Consider the following 19,849-nt stretch of genomic DNA (forward strand, 5'->3'; position numbering starts at 1 on the left):
CAAGACGGTCCGTCAAGAAGTCCAGGACCCAGTTACAGAGGGAGATGTTCAATCCCGGGTCCTGGAGCTTGATGACAAACTTCGAGGGCACTATGGTATTGAATGCTGAGCTGTAATCAACAGCATTCTCACATATGTTCCTTTCTTATCCAGGTATGAGAGGGCAGTATGGAGGGCAGTGGCAATAGTATCTTCTGTTCACCTGGCGATACGGAGATTGCAGTGGGTCAAAGGGTGTCTGGCAGTGAGGAGGTGATGTGTGCTTTGACTGACCGCTCAAAGCACTTGATGATAACTGATGTGAGTGCAACAGGTCGGTAGTCATTTAGGCAGCTGACTCTGGGTTTCTTAGGAATAGGGACAATGGTGGTTTTCTTAAAGCAGGAAGGAACTATAGACTGAGCTAGGGAGAGATTGAATATGTCCAAGAAGACATCTGCCAGCTGGTCTGCACATGCCTTCAGAATGCGGCCAGGGATGGCATCAGGGCCAGGAGCCTTGTGTGGATTGGTCTTTTTAAAAACTTTACACACATCCGCTCTGGATATGATCAGTGGGTTTCCGTCTTGGATTTCTGGAATCTTCCTGACTGGATCTGCGTCACCGACCTCAAACCGAGCAGAGAATGAATTTAGCTCATCAGGAAGAGAGGCAGACTGTTGTGCGACATAGCTGGGTTGCGCTTTGTAGTCTGTAATGGTGCGTATACCACTCCACATGGTCCGTGTGTTGCACCCATGATAATATGACTAATTTTACACACACACAGTTAAGATGCAAACTCCACACAGACAGCAGCCTGGGTCCAGAATTGAACCCAGGGCCCCAGCGCTGTGAGGCAGCAATGCCACTGTGCCACCATGCCCATAAAAATAAGTAGGAGTTTTGCTCTGCTATTGGAAAACATTAAATGTTGAGTTTTAAGCTCTAACTGCATATTTGGAAATAAGCTGTAGAGAAATGAAAAAGGGAGGGTGGGTTAAAGCTCAATAGAAATGAAAACCTGAAACTCTGAAAGTAAATTAGCATTCAAGTGTAGTTGGTCAGGTGCTAAATGGAGCAAACGTGCTGCACCAAACATTTAAAACTGCCCAAAGGTCACCAGTGAGCAGATAGGAGTGTGATGTCGGACTCCTTTGATGTATGTCGACGCCTGGACTTACTCAACCGGTTGTGCAATTTTCAAACTTGTGGGCCTGCAAGGGAAAATCTCACACCCCTTTTAGGACAGTACAGGCCATTTGCTGCTCCTTAGTTCTGCACGGTCTGACCTTCCTGAAGTTAGCTGTTTTGTCCAGCAGGTGAAGCCCAGCTGAGCTGCTGTGTGCCTCCTCTCACTGGGAGAGGGAACGTTCCCTCTCCTGGGCTCCTGGGAGGAAGAGGTGATGCTGTCTGTTAACGCCAGGGACTCTCGGAAGCCACCTCTGCCTTCATATACATGCGTGTGTCAGGTCACAGCTGTGACGGCAGCACAGTAGAGCACTTTGACCAGATCGCCTCAGCAGCGCTGGCAGGTAGGGACTGGAAGGTAGGAACACGTCACGCACACGGGAGCAGGGCTGGGTGATTAAGCCCTCTGTCTGGGTGAAGCTGTCATGGGAAAGCTCTTCGGGCAAACAGAGTGTGTGACGGGATGTGCTTTAAGGCGCGGCCGCTGCGGTCGAGAGAGAAATGGAAGAGTCATAACTCAGCTGAGCACCTGAATCATGAGCTCACCGGCTCACCTGTTCGGGGAAGAGCGTGATGAATTGTGGGCGCTGAGCTGGTTTTAATTCTCCTCCTGACGTCGGTAAGCAAACACCATCATAAACAAACACATCCACGGACTCAGAGCTGCAAACCCGCTTCCCCAACCCTGCCCAGCTCGCAACGTGTAAGAAATGTGCCGATACTACCTTTGAGAAATGATATGCAGCCATTATGATAGGTACGACTTTTCAAATTCTGTTCCTCGGGCCTGTATCCTAAATCCTACACTTTCAGGCCAGGAGAGGGGAGCGGCAGCCCGTGAGATCGTCCCACTGCGAAAGCACGAGCACGTGGCGTTTTGATCATTTCACGGACTTAATTGGTTTAAGCACCGTAAGAATGAAGTAAATTAGAAGCAGCCAGCGCCGGACTTTGAGAACTGGGATTTAACATTTTAAATTAAACTGCTTAATAGAACAAATTAAATCGAACGCGCGGTAAAGCCCCAGACCAAACTGTTGCAAAACAGTGTTTTTAAATCTGACGATTTCAGACTGATTTATAACCCCTAAGAGGTCATGCTTCTCCGGGACTGTTCTATGGCTTTTGAAAATCAATTAGAACCGATTTATATGAGTTAGGTCATATAAATGATCTGGGTTCGGCTGGCTACAAAGTACAAACTATCTCATGGTGATGGACACATGGTGTACTGTGATCATTTGTTAATGGATTGCATATTCTAAGATAAGATCACTTTATTGGCCATATACAATTTCTTGCATTAGGAATTTGTCTTTTCACAGACCCCAGCTTGCTCCCTATGAGACACACAGACAGGGAGAGAAGCTGGGGTGGAGGGGATCCCCATTACCTATAAAGCACTTTGAGTGGAGTGTCCAGAAAAGCGCTATATAAGTGTAAGCAATTATTATTATTATTATATTATTATATTATTATTAACACAGCATCTAGGTGCGTTACAAAACGCATGGCGTGTTTTATTCTTTGCGTACAAAAAGTTTTTTTCTTTTTCTACGGCAATCATAAATTAGGTACAGAGGGAAAAAAACCCAAATATTTTCGGAGAAGAAATATCTAGTAAAAATTTACGGAGTCATTCCAAAACTGCCAAGATTGAAAAACAGTATTTGCCTCCGCCGTGTTCACTCTAGAAAATGCAAGAGCTTGTCTCCATCTAGCGGACAAAGGGTGCGATTGCTCAATTAGAGCTGTGGTTTAATTTCATGCGCAGTAGCGGCTGCAGGCCACGTCTAAAATGACCTTTCAATAACAACGGAAGGTTTCGAAGCTACCGTTAATTCGTGTAGGACAGATGGCTGCAGATGTTTTTATTTAAATTCACGAGGAACGGAATCACTCTGAGTTGCTGGAAATAAAGTTGGTCCGAATAATCTAGTTGATTTCTTTTAATTTCCGAATTACTCTCGGGGGCTCATGCAACTCTCAGACTCTCCAGACATCGGTACTTCTGGATAGAGAGAGAGAGTCCTGTAGGCTACGAACTACGAGTGGAAGAAACCAGCAGAAAAGTCGTTTTGTTTTTTTTTTTTTAACGGTAAAGTGGTGTAGCGCAGTGGGTGCAGTTTTTTGAACCCACAGAGTCTCCCGTTGTGCCCCGAGTGATGTGTTTCACCCCGGTGCTCCAGTCCCCCCAGCTGCAGGGATGGGCAGCAGCGATGTTTTGCATCATCCAGGCGGGGGCTATGTTATTATTGCTGCTGCACACTGGAGGTGGTGGAGGAGAGTCCCCATGACCTGTAAAGTGCTGTGAGTGGAGTGTCTAGAAAAATGCTGTAAACATGCAGCTTCAAGAATAACAACAGTTGTTGGTGGTTTTGGAGGGGGGGCTCTCTGATTGACTGACCCCTCCTGGGGGGGGGGCGTCAAAGATGAGCTCTGGACCACTGGGCTGCCGTGGGCAGCTCCAGAAGCCTGAACCTCTAACACCTTGTTCCCAGAATCCCAGTGGCGCAGTGGTTAGGACCTCACAGGGCTGGTGGGGAAATTGGCCCTGGTGTAAGTCTGTGTGTGACCTGTGATGGACTGGTGTCCTGGCCAGGGTGTGAGTGCGAGTCTGTGTGTGTGTCCTGTGATGGACTGGTGTCCTGCCCAGTGTGAGTGCGAGTCTGTGTGTGTCCTGTGATGGACTGGTGTCCTGCCCAGGGTGTGAGTGCGAGTCTGTGTGTGTGTCCTGTGATGGACTGGTGTCCTGCCCAGGGTGTGAGTGCGAGTCTGTGTGTGTGTCCTGTGATGGACTGGTGTCCTGTCCAGGGTGTGAGTGCGAGTCTGTGTGTGTCCTGTGATGGACTGGTGTCCTGTCCAGGGTGTGTGTGTGTCCTGTGATGGACTGGTGTCCTGCCCAGGGTGTGAGTGTGAGTCCTGACCTCCCTGTGCCGTCCCTCCCAGGGTGTGCCCTGCCCTGCACCCTTTGCTTGTTGGGATATAAGATGGAGGGATGGATGCTCCAGTTCCCTTCGTCAACACCAGCTGTTCGGTTCGTATAGAAGCAAGAAGAAAAATGACTACATTTATATAGAATTATAAATTATAACTAAAGAATTGTGCCGGATGTCGCGGATTAACATTAATCCTGAACCTCATCTCATAGGGGCGGAGCACTGGATCTGCGCCTGTGGCTGGAAGGTTGCCGGTTCGTATCCCGTAACCGGCAGAGGAATCCTATTCCGTTGGGCCCCTGAGCAAGGCCCTTCACCCCAACTGCTCCAGGGGCGCTGTATAAATGGCTGACCCTGCACTCTGACTCCCAGCTTCTCTCTCTCTCCGTGTGCTTGTGTGTCTCGTGTAGAGCATGCTGGGAGATGTGAAAAAAGACAAATTCCTAATGCAAGAACTTGTATATGGCCAATAAAGTGATCTTATCCTATACAGCTGGCCACGTGTTCGGAGGTATTTGGGAACATCCTGCATAAGATGGTGCTTTCCATGGCAACGTGTCACATGTCTCATTTCTGATGTTTATTTCGGTGTCGTCTCATTCTCTGTGTAAAAACTCCGTGATGTACTGTCTCCACTGCATGGTGTTAACTGCTGTACTGCGTTTCCACTGTACTGCTCACGTCCTGAGACGACAACATGAATAAGGATCTCATCGTAGCTGTACCTGCAACAGCCAGGCAGTCTGGCCCAAACTGGGGTGCACGTGCTTTTTCTCCGGCACAGACAGGTCAGCCCCCCCTTGTTTTCCTTTTGTAAGGCACAAACACACGTGCCAGCTCTTCACGTGGCAGGAGTCCTGGATGTGCGTCACAGCTAGAGATTCAGCCTTAAAACAATCGAGCACTCCTCATGCCCGATTCTGGCCACTACTGTAACGGACTTCTCAGTTCAAGTGACCGGCGCAGTGCTCCTCACAGTGACGTGACCTGTCTGGCCTGCATCACGGTTTCAGAATGTGGGTGGGAAACTTTACTGAAGTGCCCAGTTTGTTTAGTTGTATTTTTACACGGTGGCGTAGCGATAAACATTCTCAGAACAACACAGGCACAGCCCTAGCTCAAACTGCATCTTTAAGCAAAAAACTTTATGTACAACCTGGTGGCACCCAAGCAGCCCAGTTTTAATTTCATCTTTTATTTGTTTTGGGGGCTTGAAATGGCAACAAACACACAATTCTTCTTTTTTTTTTTTTGCAGATTGTACAAAGAGTGCAAGCCAAACATTTTCCGTCTTGATGTCCCTTTCATTCAATTCAAATCCTCCGGTTGATCGCCTACATCACAGGAGAGGTATAAATACTACAGGAAAGAAAAAAACAGGACTGCTACTTGCTTCCAGTCAAGTCGCAGTCGTGGGTGGTTCTCGGCGTCTCGGACTCCGGGAACGCCCTGGGAGGCGTCCGGCCCAGCAGGTGCTCCGGGCTCCGGACAGTGGTGTGTACGGCAGCCGTGCCCGTCCCAGCGCCCAGCAGAGTGGACGCAGGCAGACGCCAGAAGCAAATCATCGTTATTCTTTTAAACATACTATCCTTCTTTTAAAATAAAGAGGAAATCAGACACAGGTGGACTGTAGAGGAATCAAAAGAAAGCAGGAGGGGAAGAAGTCTTAACAAAGCAGGTCGTACAAACGGGGCGGAGAAAGCTTTTGCGTCACAATCACAACGCAACCCAGAATCTACAGCATATGACACTCGATCATGGTCCCGGACTGGAATGTGAAGTTTACAAATCGTATGGCTTTCGTTACACAATTTAAGGCACGGGTGGGGGGAGACCTGTCAGCCGCACGACGGGGCCCAAAGGAACCCCAGACTCCGGGAGCTGGAACGGGAATAATGACGATCACGGGAATGATGAGGACAGCCGGGAGCTGTGCAGTGTTCGGGGGGGGGGGGGGCGGGGGCTGGAATGCTCGGGTTCGAAGGACAGAGGCCTGGTCACTGCAGTTTACATCCCCATCCTGATACTCTGGATAATCTGGAAGATCGCTGTAGGGAAGAGCAACAACACCAGGAATTCTGTTAGAGGAGCCTGCAGTAGAAAGACCAGAACAAGCTGCGTGCCTGTCTGTGTTTTCCCAGAAGCTGGCAGGACAGGGGACCGCACCCCACCAGGCCTGATGTCCAGGGCGGTGCTGCGGACGCCTCCGGCCAAGAGCCGCAGGACTGGCGGCGAAGCCGGACGGACCTTCAGATATGAGGAAGGTCAGGCAAACAACAACAACAACGGCCGCGCGTGGAGGTCCTGTCACTACTCCGAGCTCCACGTGACCTTGTTGTTCACTCCTCTGTTGCGCCAGGCAAGCGAACCGCATGCCGAGACGTCTTTCACAGCGCCGACCCGCGGACCCATTACACAACCCGGACGGACAAGCTTCTGACAGAACAGAACAGGGCCCGTTTGCACGTTTTACTGCCGAAAGTGAAAAGTGACCCGTGTTTTAATTTTACGAAACACCAGACACGTTCAGTACTTGTGTCATCACGGACGAGCTGCAAAAATTGTTCGTTTACCGGGGAAATGAGCCCTCATTACTGAACGTGAATGAAAACTCAGCACTCCCCCCAAACCCCCCCCCCCCAGGCACACCCACACTGCCACACCCCCCCCAGGACAACTGCCCCCTGTTCCTCTCCTCAGCCTGCTGACAGGGCCACTAAAGCCCAGCTCGTGGGACCTGCTGCCGAGGGCACAGGGGGCATTTCGGAGGCTTTCAGAACCCGATCGGGCTTCCCGAACAGAGCTCTCCCCGCACATCTTGGAGAAGTTACCCTCTTCCCTGCAGGAGCGGAGGGATAAAAAAAACAAACAATTTCTCCAGATGCCAGTCCTCCAAACACCCGCACAAAGGCCTGCTGAGGGCTCGGCAGTCACGCAACCCACAGGCATCTGACATCTGCATACAAGAGCAGTGCAGATAAAAAGTTTAAATTTTAATCCCGAGTCAAGGGCGCTGGGGGGGGAGGAGGTTAGAGATACAGTGTCAACAAGCCCGGCCGCCTATCGCCGAGATAAGCCGGCGAGTCGATCCCGAGAGCAGCACCCTGCGCCCGCCGGCCCTGCACGGCAGGAAACACGCGTGTCCCCAGGTGTTTCCACGGCGCTAGCAGACACGAAAGTGCAGTCGTACTGAAACCCGAAGTCTCCCTCCGAGGGGCGCACCGCGCAGCCGACGGTTTCGATACTATCCGACACGCCAACGGGAGACTTGAGAAGTCCGTGCAAGGAACCTGGCGTTCGGACTTCTCACCTTTCCGACGCCAAACCCCTCTTAGTTTTTTTTTTCTTTCTGGTTTTGTTTTGTTGTACACAGGAGATCCTCCTTCGCCCGGTTCTGCGTGCCAACGCCACGAACAAGCAGCGCTCGGGTGACCGAGAACATGCGAAAAAGGAAAGGAAAGCAAACTAAACTGAACTTCGACCCTCCCGGGTGGGGGGGAAGCTGCCAGAAACCCCCCCAAAAAAACCCAACAACAAACAATCAAACAAACAAAAAAAAAAGACTCCAGCCCACCTGACCCACAGACGACAAAAATGAACAGCGCCAACAACCAGGGTCCGACGGAGACTTTGTCGTCCTGAGCGTTTCTCTGAAAAGCAAACAGACAACAAAAAAAAGCCGAGATGAAAATGTGGAAAGTGACAAGATACACCCCCAGGGTAGGAGCTGCTGGGGCGGGGGGGTAGAGGGGCTCAGGGGCAAGTCGCCCCTCTGACAGCCGGACACGTCGCGCATCTACTCGGCACCGACCGAGACGCGCAATCGCCCCTCTCCTCGCCAGCTCCAGCCCGACCACCCGGCCGCTCTCCTCGCACTGGGGCGGGGGGCTGTGATTTTTTGCTGCTGCTGATGATGATGATGATGATGGCGTTTTAAGGACCGGAGCAGGAATCGCCGCGTCGCCCCACACTTGCACAGAGCTGGGGGGGAGTAAAGAAACGCGACTCCCCAGACGGACCCCGCGGGGGGAAGAGGAAGGAGGAGGAGGAGGAGAGGGGGAACTCGGGCACTTTTTAACGCCGCCGCCGACTCCCCCACCTTCTCCTCTCCGTCAGAGACACGCCAGGACTCACCGTGCTTTTGGCTACGTTGCCTCTTTGCGTGATGTTTTTGCTGTGCTTTTCGTTTGCCATGCGAATCCTCTGCTTCGCCACCATCTTGTTAACCTGCTGCTGCTTTTCTCCTCCGTGCGTCTGTGTTCGGTCCCCGGGCCGGGCTGTGCTTTGCTGCTGCTGCTGCTGCTGTGGCGGCGGTGGTGGTGGTGGTCGTAGTAGTAGTAGTGATGATGTGTGCAATGCCGATATCAGGAGAGGACTGCCAGCTCGCCAGCTGCGATGTGTCGCCCCGCACCAGGCTGTAATAAACAGGGGCCCCTGCCTGCGTCGACACACGCTCGGCCCCTCCCGCCGCCTGCCCACGCCGCCGCGGCCAGCGCAATCCTTCCGCCGGGCAGCCTGGCCTGCGATGTAGTCCGCCATAAAAATCATGATTCATAATAATAACTTTATTTTATATAGCGCCATTTAAAGGTGGCTTCTCAAAGCACTTGAGAGAGTGACGGCAATAGAAAATACACAAGATGTGCACAATGAGGAGACAGCAGAGGGGGGGACTGAATACAGGAGGAGCAGAGGGGTAAAGAACAGAACCAGTTCAGTAAGGGCTCTTCTGAAGAAGAAGGGTTTGAGTCTGGATCTGAAGGAGTTGAGAGAAGGTGACTCTCTGATCTCCTTGGGGAGAGAGCTCCAGAGATTGGGGGCGTAACAGGAGAAGGCCCTGTCACCCCCAGAGTGTAGACGGGCTTGGGGGACAGACAGGAGACCAGAATTAGAGGAGCGAAGGTTGAGAGGATGGGAGGAGGACGATAGTTGCCTTCCTCCTTTCCCCCTCTGTGCTTCGCAGAAGATCTCTGCTGTGTTGTATTCTTCTTGTGGAGGCCAACAGAGACAGTTCGACAGCTGTGTGACGGGGTCAAGAGGAGAACTTGTCAAGCTGAAAACAGGAAGTAAACCTTTTCAAGTCTTGATCGGAGAAGACTATTTATTTAGAGAATGTGAAATGCGAGTGAATTCATCGAGTTCCTTAGCAGGGCAAGAGAGACCTTCTTAATGGCTCATGATGGACAAATCCAGTTTACACAGTTTATTGATAACCTGAAACGGATATACAAAGGCAAAAAGAAACTGATGATGTTGGCGCGGGAGAGGTTCGGTTGACGGAATTCTGTCTCTTTCTTTTTACTTGAGCCTGCCTTTGTATCCTTTTTAACTTAAAATGAAAAAAAAAATCAGTCACAGAGCCACACCGATATTATATGTGTATTGAAAGAGAAAATTGTCATGTTGTGGAAGTTTGTGTGTTTTCTTTTATTTGTATGAGAGAGAGGTTAAAGAGAAGAAAGTTTTGGTTTACCCCGCGAATGCGAGGAGACTATGTTCCAGACCCGGCCCGGTTACTCAGAGTCCTCGAAGGCTCTTGTCGACCCAGCAGGGTTCTTCAGACTGAGCTATCGAACATGAGCCGTGAGACACAGGTGGAAACGAGGGGTTCACTTTGAAACCCCACACTTTGGGGCGCTTGTTTCATGAAGGTTTGTGTGGCGTCTGGAACAAGCTGCCCAGGCCAGGGCAAGATGCTCAGATCAGTTATCTTCCCACCACTAAATAATATAGGATCACTTTATTGGCCCTATACAATTTCTTGCATTAGGAATGTGTCTTTTCGCAGACCCCAGCTTGCTCTCCATGAGACACACAGACAGGGAGAGAAGCTGGGGGTCAGAGCGCAGGGTCAGCCATTTATACAGTGCCCCGTGAGCAGTTGGGGTGAAGGGCCTTGCTCAGGGGCCCAGAGGAGTAGGATTCCTCTGCTGGCTGCGGGATTTGAACCAGCAACCTTCCAGCCACAGGCGCAGATCCTGAGCCACAGAGCCACCACTCCGCCCTAAAAGCACGCTCCCCAGATGAGACACAAACCCACAATCCCTGGCTTGAGATAGATAGATGAGGTTAGTGCCCCCTCTCCTTTGTAACTGTTCCTATTTTAACAAGAATTATAACAATGGCGCGTGAGAACTATGTGGACAAGAAGTAAAATTGATAAGTATCAATGTTAATTAGTGATAAGTATTTGCTAATTAAAAGTTCCTTTAAATCTCTACCATGACGCTCGGCTTTAACCAACCAGCTTTTGCTGAAACCCCCAAAATTAGTCAACCAAGTTACAGCACTGCCCAGACAAGACTGCCTCACACACTGGGACACCGCAAACTGGGAGAGACCACTGAGCAGAGACAGACCCGATGAAGTACAGGGTCAGTGACCACTGCCTGGGCACAGAAACTGGACACACGCAGACCTGGCTGCCCAGAGAGGACGGGCTCACTGACCACAGCCTGGATGTAGAAACTGGACACTCAAATAATAGAATTATGTTTTTGTTCTGAATGTTTGTAATTATGTTCCAAATTGTTACTGCTCTGGCAACAGAATGATTCATCTCTTATGCCAAAAACAAAAAAAAGCTTTGAAATATCAGAGCCATTTAATTTTCATTGCAACAGCAATCAAAATATGCAGAGTATTACTTTTAAATCAGGTGTTATACTCTTATATCTATGTATCGCAATACAGCAGCACTCTGAAGCCGAAACCAGCAGGAATTCCCGGCCGGACCTTTTTTTTTCCTGACGTGTGCATTGATACACGTACACGCGTTTCGGGTGATGCGGTCGGGTTTTGTCGACGTGTTTTTCCCTGTGTCTGTCTCATGGGCCCACACTCACTTCCTGTCCCTCCCCTTCCGGTGCAAGATGGCGCCCCCCACACCAGTGTTGGCAGGTCGGTAGCGTGATTATGTTGCTTTGTTGGTCGTGTGTGGTTATGAGGCAGTCGGCAAAATGTGGAAGACAAATTTAGTTAACTGGCCGTGTAACACGGGTGGATGTCCGAGATTGCCCAGTGAAACTATCTAGGAGTAGAGAGATGTTTTTTGCTCAACATCCCTGTAGAACCGTTCACTACACCATTCACAGTTTGGTCACGCTATTTCTAGGTGCAAACATAAAACTAAAGAAATAATAAATGTAAATAAACTGAAATAATAAACTTAAACTGTGTACTACCCTGGGTGTGTTTTGGGTATTATATGTGTAACCGTGATCTTGATCAGAAGCAGTATGTGCCCTTCAAGGCGATAAAGCTATATTCGGGTGACTTTATATTCGGTTATGCTCTGAAATAAAAGATCGCCCGACGTTTTACACAATTTGCTTGGCGAACACGAAGCAGCGATCCTGCCCTTCCGGGGTTTCAGGTGCAGACACTGTGTTTGGCGTTTACAGTTTTTTTATTAAGAGGACATTGTTTCTGTCACTATCGCTGTCAACAGTTCGCGCATCGAATGGAACATCCATGATCTATGGCCCTCCAGACTGTGTCGAAAATACTGTCTTTAAAAGGTATGTTATTGCAGGGTTATAGGTTTGACTGCAGACAGTGCGTATTTCTCCAGTTAACGTTTTTACTCAAAACATGTCAGTTTGCCTTAAAAACTTTCATTTCGCTTGATTTGTCTGGCGCCCAGGTTAAAACAAGTATAAAGGGGGAAATTGAAATGATAAAGTTGTTCTTAGGTTGATACGGGTGCACGATCTAAGTTCAAACATGCTCTGGAATGACTTAAATGTCCCTGCTTGTTGTCAGTGCTGTTTCAGTGGTGAGATGATGAGAACGCCAACAATTGTGTTTAAATGGCGTTCTCCTAAATCCTGTTTGATCTGGTTTTTTTTTCCAGGGATGGACGAGCAAGTAAATTTGTGACGTTTAGCAGAGATGGTTCCTTGTTCGCCTGGTGCAATGGAGACAAGTGAGTGATGCCTTTGGCCCCGAGAGGGGAGAACAGACCAGCCCTGGCTCTAGCAAATAGTCAGGTTTGAGCCTGTTTGCTGATGAAGTCTTGAGTCTGTCGATGAAGTAGTGCAATAGAATAAATAAGCTAACTAAACATGAATCCTGTCGCTGTGTTTCAGTAAAATTGTACTGGTCTCTGTTTTGTGTGCATTTCGATTGTGCCGAGCTGTGTTGTTGCTCATGAAGGGATACTGGTCCGGTGTTTAATAAAACTGAATGCCGGTACTGGAGCATGAGCCCGGACAGAAGCGTGTGGCTTTCTCCTTCACAGGGTCAGTGTACTTAATGTGGCAGATGGCAGAGTCCTGCAGTCTCTCGACCTCCCAAAGACGGCCTGTCTGGAGTTCTCTCCCAAGAGCTCCATTCTGGCAACATGGCAGCCTTATAGCAGTATGTATCCCCGGACACAGCTCCCTCCTTTCTTGCATTTGCCTGACAGACGCAGTTGTCTCTGTGGCACAGAGAGCAATCACCCTCCTTTGTCTCTGATACGGCCACATTCATGCACAAACCTTTTAGGATACTCTGTCTAAACTGAGTGTTTATGCTACCGTCACATTTAAACACACATTTATTCCTTTTTAAAAGGTCTCACATTCAGTATTTGGGGGCAGAATGCTCCTCTATGAAGAAAATAGGATGTTTCTGGCTCTGTGCTGGAAATCAGAAAATCAGAGTGTTGTTCTGGTCTGTCCCAGAAACGCAGGAGAGTGCTCAAGGAGACCCTAACCTTCACCTGTGGGATCTGCAGACTGGGAAGTGTCTTAAATCTTTCTACCAGAAGAAAATGCAGGGCTGGTAAGTGTGGCAGGGGTTTTCAGAGCAGAGTTACACTTACGGACGAGAGGAGTTCATTCAGCCCCCTCTCGTTCGTCTGGTAGTTGGTAGCTAATTGATCCAGGGATCTCGATCATCAGGGAATTGTCTTCAACAACATGGCTGGGCTGCCTTTTCTAGACCCTTTACGTAAACAAAAGGTGCGTGGTTTTAAATGCACTAACAATTATTAAATGCATAAACGGTCACAGTGACACACAGCAGGTGAAATGTTGCTGACGAGTCCGATGACCCCAAAGTGAAGAGCTGCTGTGATGCTAGAGAATCCTAGAGGTGTCGAACGAGGGTTCGTTCCACACTGGTGGCGCTTAACTCCCTTTCTTGTTTCTTTAGGTGCCCAACCTGGTCCGATGATGAAAGTATCGCCGTCAGGAATGTAAACAACGAGCTCCATTTTTTCGAAAATAACAAATTTGGTGAGCAGCGCTTACGTTAAGAGCATGAGCTACTGCAGCAGTTAAAGAAACCGCGGTGGCGGCCCCAGTTCTGTGACAGCGCTGACCCCGACCTACACTGGGTGCTAATTGAAAGTGGCTGGATAATAAAAATCTGTTTACAAGGGGACTGAAGCCGCTTCTAAATTTCATCCCTTGGTTTCCTTGTGGGAAACGTATTAAAACCTGAGAGCTGATTTCCTCAGAGCAGTGCTTTCAGAGAAGATGTGCTTTTTTCTTTGGTCCTTATAAATCGGCATGCGAAATAATATTTTCTGTCGCCAATTTTCAGCTGTAAATTATCATCTGAGTCAACATCTATATAACTAAATTTGGTGTGTCAATGTGTCATATTTAAAGACTTTTGTGAAGCTCAGAGGCAATTATCACGCTTCCTCAAGTATAAACATGTGTAAAAAGCACTGTGTAGCAGAAAAAATCGACGCAGAGATTCAGGTATAGGCATATTTCACTTTCTCGGTTTGAACAGATTGTTTCTAGGTGTCTGAACTGCCTGTGTTCAGGGTGCTTGCTTGTACCTCTTACTGCTTGCATGTGCAAAGTTGCTTTTCATGGTCACCATGTTGGATAACAGGCTAATCTCTTTAATTCCCCAGTCCTAAGACATAGTCTGTACAGAACAGTATCGATCGTTGCACTTTAACGATCAGCTCGTCCCTGCTGACAAGCCTGTCAAGTGTGCCGTCTTTTCACAGACACCATCGCCAACAAGCTGCACCTGCAGAAGGTCACGGAGTTCGTCCTGTCTCCCGGAGCTCAGCCCAGCAAGGTGAGTTGAGACGCTCCAGGCCGTGCTCTGTTATCCTCTCTCTCCTTGTGCGCTCGTCCGTCGGCCGTGGAAAGACTAACCCGAGGCGTTGTGCTGCCATTTGAGGTCGCTGTCTATGTCCCAGGAAGCAAAGGGGCCCCCTCCTTCGTGCGGCTGTACCAGTACCCCAACTTCGCAGGGCCGACCTCAGCTTTGGCCAACAAAAGCTTCTTTAAGTCTGACAAAGTGACGATGCTGTGGAACAAGAAAGGTACGCGTGCGCGCAAGCGCTCCCGTCTTTGTCTCGTGGGTCGCGCTGACCCGGGTCCCGGCGCCGATTCGCAGGAGCGCAGGGTGTGACCCCCCCAGCGAGACCCTTTGTTCAGCACTCGTGACCCCCGTAAAAATAATTTCTAATCAAGTTGCATGTAGAGTGCGGGTTGAACAGTGCTAAGCGGCTCGTTTTATTTTCCATGAAACGCCCCCCCATTGAGCTGATCGTACTGTGTTGATCAGCAGCACTCCGTTCCACGACATGACAGGAGGGCCTTCACGGCCCAGCAAGAATCGATCTTGACTCATTTGTTTTCTCGTATTTGTGTATCGACACTTTTACCATCCCCCCCCCCCGGTAGATAATAAATGTGCATTTCGATTTCCCGGCCGGCTCTCAGACCTGAAGGCCAGCGGGAGGCGCTGTGAGCTGCCGGGGGAGGGGGGGGCGATCGAGCTCGTGGCTCTGCGTGCGAGTCCTGACGGGGGGGCGTCTCGATCTTTCCCGCAGCCTCCGCCGTCCTAGTGACCGCTAGCACGGAGGTGGACAAGACGGGGGCGTCGTACTACGGGGAGCAGACCCTCCACTACCTGGCGGTCAACGGCGAGAGTGCGGTCGTGCAGCTGCGTAAGTGTCAACCCCCCCCCCCCCCCGATCGGTGGCCCCCAGTCCTCGGCCCCCAGCTGAGCCGTCTCCCCTTCTTGTCCCGAGCAGCGAAGAGCGGCCCGATCTACGACGTGGTCTGGAGCCCCGGCTCCGCCGAGTTCTGCGTGGTCTACGGCTTCATGCCGGCCAAGGCCACCGTGTTCAACCTCAAGTGCGACCCCGTGTTCGACTTCGGCACGGGCCCGAGGAACGCCGCCTACTACAGCCCCCAGGGGCACATCCTGGTGCTGGCGGGCTTCGGCAACCTCCGGGGGCAGATGGAGGTCTGGGACGCGAAGAGGTACAAGCAGATCTCCAAGCCACAGGCGCCGGACTCCACTTTCTTCTCCTGGTGCCCGGACGGGGAGCACATCGTCACGGCGACGTGCGCCCCGAGACTGAGGGTTGGCAACGGGTACAAGATCTGGCACTACACCGGCACCGTGCTCCACAAGTCCGACGTGCCGTCCGACGCCGAGCTCTGGGAGGTGCTGTGGCAGCCGTGTGCGGAGGGGGTCTTCCCCGAGAAGCCCATCAGGTACCAGGCGGCGCCCAGCGAGCTGGGCAGCGCGGAGCCCAAGCCAGCCCAGGCGTACAGACCCCCGGCGCTGAGGAACAGACCAGCCGCCAGCTCGAAGCTGGTAAGCGGTTTTCAGAGGGGGAGACGGGTCAGGGGAGCAAGCGATCGGCAAAGCAGGGGCAGAGGAAGTTAACCAAGTTGCAAATAGTGGTTTGGTGTGTTGTGTTAGTTTGCTGCAAAGTCCTACTTTATATTAATATCATTTTGTACGGCACCTTTTAAGACACCTCAGGTCATGGAGCTTTACAATGATACAGAGATAGGAACACACAAAATAGTCTGGTTATAAACATGTAAGCTTAGGTCCTGTTATTGTAGGTTTATGGGGTTGAGCAGTGTGAAATATTTTTGAGTTGTGTGGAGTTCGTTTCAGGTGGTGGATAGGTTTAGGTCGATGTGGCTTTCTGTGTTTTCTGATTGGTTACTGGGGAGACCATGACTGAGAAACAGGAAAGATCAGGAGGAGAGGGAGTGAGGCTTCAGCAGGTGGAAACGAGGCTGTTCAGCGGTAAACTGGACAAAGAATATCCGTCTCCATCCAGACCCCATCCGTACAGGCCGGGTGTTCAACCACCAACGCACAAGCCCTACACGTGGTTAAATAGATAGATATTTTATTGATCCCGTGAGGAAAATGACAGTGCAACAGCAGCTTAACACAGACAACACAGCAATGGTGTAACGAATTATACAATAATAATACAATACAATCAGTACAGTGAGAAGTGCACTAAGAAGAGTTACTCACAGTCCAGAACACACGAAGAACAAACCAGGACAGAACAGTACACAAAATGCAAATATCCACTTGAGGCCACTTGTGAAGAAGGTCTTCACAGATCTGCGGACGGCGGGTCGGAATGACAGCCAGCGGGCGTCGGGGAGCCCCTGCGCTGGGGTACGGCCTGCGGGTCCCCGGTCCCGCCGTGACGGGGCCGTACCTGTCGTTGCAGCACGAGGAGGAGCCGCCGCAGAACATGAAGCAGCCGGCCGGAGGGGAGCGGCCCCTGTCCAGAGCGGCTCTGAAGAACCAGAAGAAGCGCGAGGCCAAGAAGGCGGCCAAGCAGGTGCGCAGGGCCGCCTCTCTCCTCTTCCTCCCCCCCCCCCCGCGAGACGGCTCGCGAGCCCGAGCTGGAGCACAGACCGCGGAAGGGCCGCGGCGGGGGGGGGGGGGGTCCGTAAACCCGCGGGTTCCCCGTGCGCGCGGATCCCGGTGACGCTGTCGTTTCCGCAGGAGGGGAAGTCTGACGACGTGCAGGACAAGCCGCCGGACCCCCTTCCCGCCTGTCCCACCCCCACCCCCGCCGCCGCCGCCTCCGGAGACCCCGAGACGGACAAGAAGATCAAGAACCTCAGAAAGGTAACGGGGGAGGGGGCTGCTTCGCCCCCCCTGCAGGAGGCGCTCTGTCCTCGGGGGGGGGGCCTGTTCTGCGGGTGTGTGCGCACCGCGTTTCCCTCCTGGAGGGAAGGTCCTTCTCCGGCTGCACCGCCGAGTCTCTCTGGCTGAACCAGCTGGGGCTGACGTGTCCTTCTCCGCCTGGGGAGCAGGGGGCGCCCTTGTGTTTCAGTCACGGTGTCTGGGAGATTGTGGGGCAGATCGCAGAGGGGCCTCCGTGATGTTCTGTCTGTGCATGTCTGAATGTCAAGTACATTTCACATGACCTGGATACACAATTAAGAGGAAATAAGAGCATGATCAGCTTTGTGAAGACTCTTGGCTCTGGACACTATCCTTCACACAGCCAGGCTCTCTCTACTGTATCACTGAGCACTGTATTCAGATATGTAGCCGTGTTTTAGGGTTTTATTTGTTCAGGCACAGAGCATCATCACCGGCTTGTACTACAGACAGGAAGTCTGCTGATGTTTGACCCAGCCCAGTTCTTCATCCCAGGATCTTTTCAGTTTTCTGTTTCGGGCCTGTTTGTAAATTTGTATTCAGCTTCCATCCAGCTGCATTCAGGGTTCAGGTCTGTAATGATTATAAATACTGGACCAATGTCTCAGTTTCAGAACTGCCCTCATTCAGGTGTGCAGAATGTCCGATATAGGAAACACCCACCATGGGTGTGTCTGATATAGGACACACCCACCATGGGTGTATCTGATACATGACACACCCACTATGGGTGTGTCTGATACAAGGTCACTCCCACTATGGGTGTGTCTGATACAAGGTCACTCCCATTATGGGTGTGTCTGATACAAGGTCACTCCCACTTATACCTGTCTGGTTACTGGGTCACACCCACTGTGGGTGTTCCGATGCAGGGTCGCTCCCCCATCCCTGCCTCATCAGCTGATCAGACAGCAAGAGCTGATTAGTCAGAAATAATGGCCAGCAAATTGTGAAGTGGCCGTGTGAGGTTCTGTGCTGAAGCTGTTGAAAATGGTGCCTTTGAAAGTCGGCTGTTTCCGACACTCAGGTCCGACAGAAGAAACCAGGTAAATAAAAGTCTGTGAAAACAAAACGGGTTAAGTCATAAATGTAGAACTCAGCTGGAATGAAAACTAGGAGAGAAGGCGTTCTTCCAGGACCAGTGCAGGGAGTCTAAGTGTTGACGTAAAGCTAAATACTGTGGAAACAGGTGAACACTAATCGCAGATACTTTTTCTGCTTTCATTAAGTTCCTTTTCTTATAATATTTTACTAAAACTGTGGTACGTGTTTACCTTACCATGATTTACACGTGTACTGTATCTCAGATTGTGGTACGTGAGAATAAAAGGTTTTTGATGTAACGTTCGTGTAGGAACGCACGCTTGATGAGCAGTAGTGTGGAGCTTGTTCCTGGTATAAAATGAGGAGCTGGTGTAAATGGACTGTCTGTCGTTTGGGAGTGGTTTGCACTGCACGCCCATTGACCTTTGAGACTTCATGACGACTCTGCGGTCTCCGCTTAAGATGGGGACCTTTCATTTTTTTAGGTTGCAAATGCTAAGAGGCCATTCAGTCTGTGTTGCTTCTTGGATGCTGGTAGCTTATGGATCCAAGGGTTGCCCTGCTGGCTGTTCCCTGAAGGATCTCGAGGAAATCTTTGTGAGCAACATGGCGAGGAACTCCGAGCTCTGGAACCGAGACCCAGTGCTTGCTTTCTTTTAGCAAAGTTATTCTGGGGGGGAAAAAAAAGATTGGCTCTGCGTCACCCCCGTGTTAGTGGCTTGAAATGAAACTTTTTTTTGGGTTAACTGACCTGTCTTTCCTCCTCGCCCCTAGAAAATCAAGGCAATAGAGCAGCTCAAGGAGCAGCAGGCCACTGGCAAGCAGCTGGAGAAAAACCAGGTGAGGTGCCTTGAGCTGGGGCCCTGGGAATTCTCTCCCTGCGGCGCCACCTGGTGTGTGGAGGACTCAGGAATCCAGGAACAGTGGACCTTATGGAGGAAGCCGTGTGTGCCAGATACTGATTCCTGTTGGGTACTTCAAACCCCAGGTCTGCTGAGTTAGTTGCAGTATGTAGTGAGTTACACAGACTGTAAGTGGAGTTCCAGCTTCAAAGAAATGACGTACACCCCGCCTAATCTGTCATCATTCTTATTGTGGAAGCTTTATTGAGTTTGCTATTATGTTCCCCTGGGCATCTGATGAAATCCAATGTGTCTCTGTACATTGTATTTTTCGTGAATCGTGCATTGCGTTTCGGGTTGTGACATTCGTGTTCTGACGTTTTTGTCTTTATCCCTATTTTTTTAGATTGAGAAGATACAGAAGGAGTCCCAGTTGTTACAGGAATTGGAGGATTTGGAACTGGGATTGTAATTTAGAAAGGAATTCTTTGGCCATTTTCTGTCCTCAAGCGCTATATAAATCGCAGGGTTTATTTTTCAGAATTCTACATCTGCTCTGGACACTTCCTTCACCGATCACAATCGCAGTTTGTTTTGTTTAAATGAAGTGACTCGCCGAACAGAAAAGCTACAATCTGGCAGGTGTTACAGAGCAAGATTCTTCTATTTTGGTATGGACTAATTTAAATGTCTGAGCCACGAATAAGTATTATTCTTTAGCACAAGACAGTAAAGCTATGCAATGCAGTTTAAAAAAACAAAACAAATCCTAGTTATATTTTAGGACTGTACATACTGTACTAAATGCTTTGCTCTGCTCAACAGTTGAAAAACTTAAGATAAAACATTGTGAAATTGTTTTACCATGTTTCAGAAGCCTAAATCGGTTATGCCATTTGTATGAACTGGACAGTGTAAAATAAAAGAAATGTCAAAGAATCTGTA

General features: G+C 50.2%; 2 protein-coding genes across 3 annotated transcripts; one reads left to right on the forward strand and one right to left on the reverse strand.

The window, feature by feature from the left end:
- Positions 1–5,284: 5,284 nt before the first annotated feature.
- On the reverse strand, positions 5,285–8,591 carry LOC102687374 (stress-associated endoplasmic reticulum protein 1). The gene is made up of 3 exons (XM_006637420.3): positions 8,244–8,591; positions 7,684–7,759; positions 5,285–6,157 (listed from the first exon to the last, which is right to left on the reverse strand). The coding sequence occupies exons 1-3, from the start codon at positions 8,325–8,327 to the stop codon at positions 6,117–6,119; spliced, it is 201 nt and encodes a 66-aa protein (XP_006637483.1). The 5' UTR covers positions 8,328–8,591; the 3' UTR covers positions 5,285–6,116.
- Positions 8,592–10,913: 2,322 nt separating this feature from the next.
- eif2a (eukaryotic translation initiation factor 2A) lies at positions 10,914–19,849 on the forward strand. 2 transcript variants are annotated; one of them, XM_069197520.1, is made up of 14 exons: positions 10,914–11,009; positions 11,560–11,629; positions 11,965–12,036; positions 12,352–12,470; positions 12,779–12,878; positions 13,251–13,333; positions 14,068–14,141; positions 14,247–14,391; positions 14,905–15,021; positions 15,109–15,680; positions 16,573–16,686; positions 16,854–16,979; positions 18,837–18,902; positions 19,311–19,849. In XM_069197520.1, exons 1-14 carry the CDS (start codon positions 10,982–10,984, stop codon positions 19,374–19,376), a joined length of 1,752 nt encoding a protein of 583 aa, XP_069053621.1. In that variant the 5' UTR covers positions 10,914–10,981; the 3' UTR covers positions 19,377–19,849. The 2 variants fall into 2 exon arrangements, with proteins under 2 accessions (XP_069053621.1, XP_069053620.1); XM_069197519.1 differs by lacking the exon at positions 11,560–11,629 and having other exon boundaries at positions 10,924–11,009.

This window comes from Lepisosteus oculatus, chromosome 13 (assembly GCF_040954835.1).
Source record: "Lepisosteus oculatus isolate fLepOcu1 chromosome 13, fLepOcu1.hap2, whole genome shotgun sequence".
NCBI lineage: Eukaryota > Metazoa > Chordata > Actinopteri > Semionotiformes > Lepisosteidae > Lepisosteus > Lepisosteus oculatus.

Coding starts and splice junctions, on each gene's coding strand:
- LOC102687374 (XM_006637420.3), bottom strand. CDS start 8,327: ATGGTGGCGAAGCAGAGGATTCGCATGGCAAACGAAAAGCACAGCAAA. Junction 7,760..8,243: donor GCAACGTAGCCAAAAGCACG/GTGAGTCCTGGC, acceptor TTTGCTTTTCAG/AGAAACGCTCAGGACGACAA. Junction 6,158..7,683: donor TTTTGTCGTCTGTGGGTCAG/GTGGGCTGGAGT, acceptor TCTTCCCTACAG/CGATCTTCCAGATTATCCAG.
- eif2a (XM_069197520.1), top strand. CDS start 10,982: ATGGCGCCCCCCACACCAGTGTTGGCAG. Junction 14,392..14,904: donor GATGCTGTGGAACAAGAAAG/GTACGCGTGCGC, acceptor TCTTTCCCGCAG/CCTCCGCCGTCCTAGTGACC. Junction 15,681..16,572: donor CAGCCGCCAGCTCGAAGCTG/GTAAGCGGTTTT, acceptor CTGTCGTTGCAG/CACGAGGAGGAGCCGCCGCA.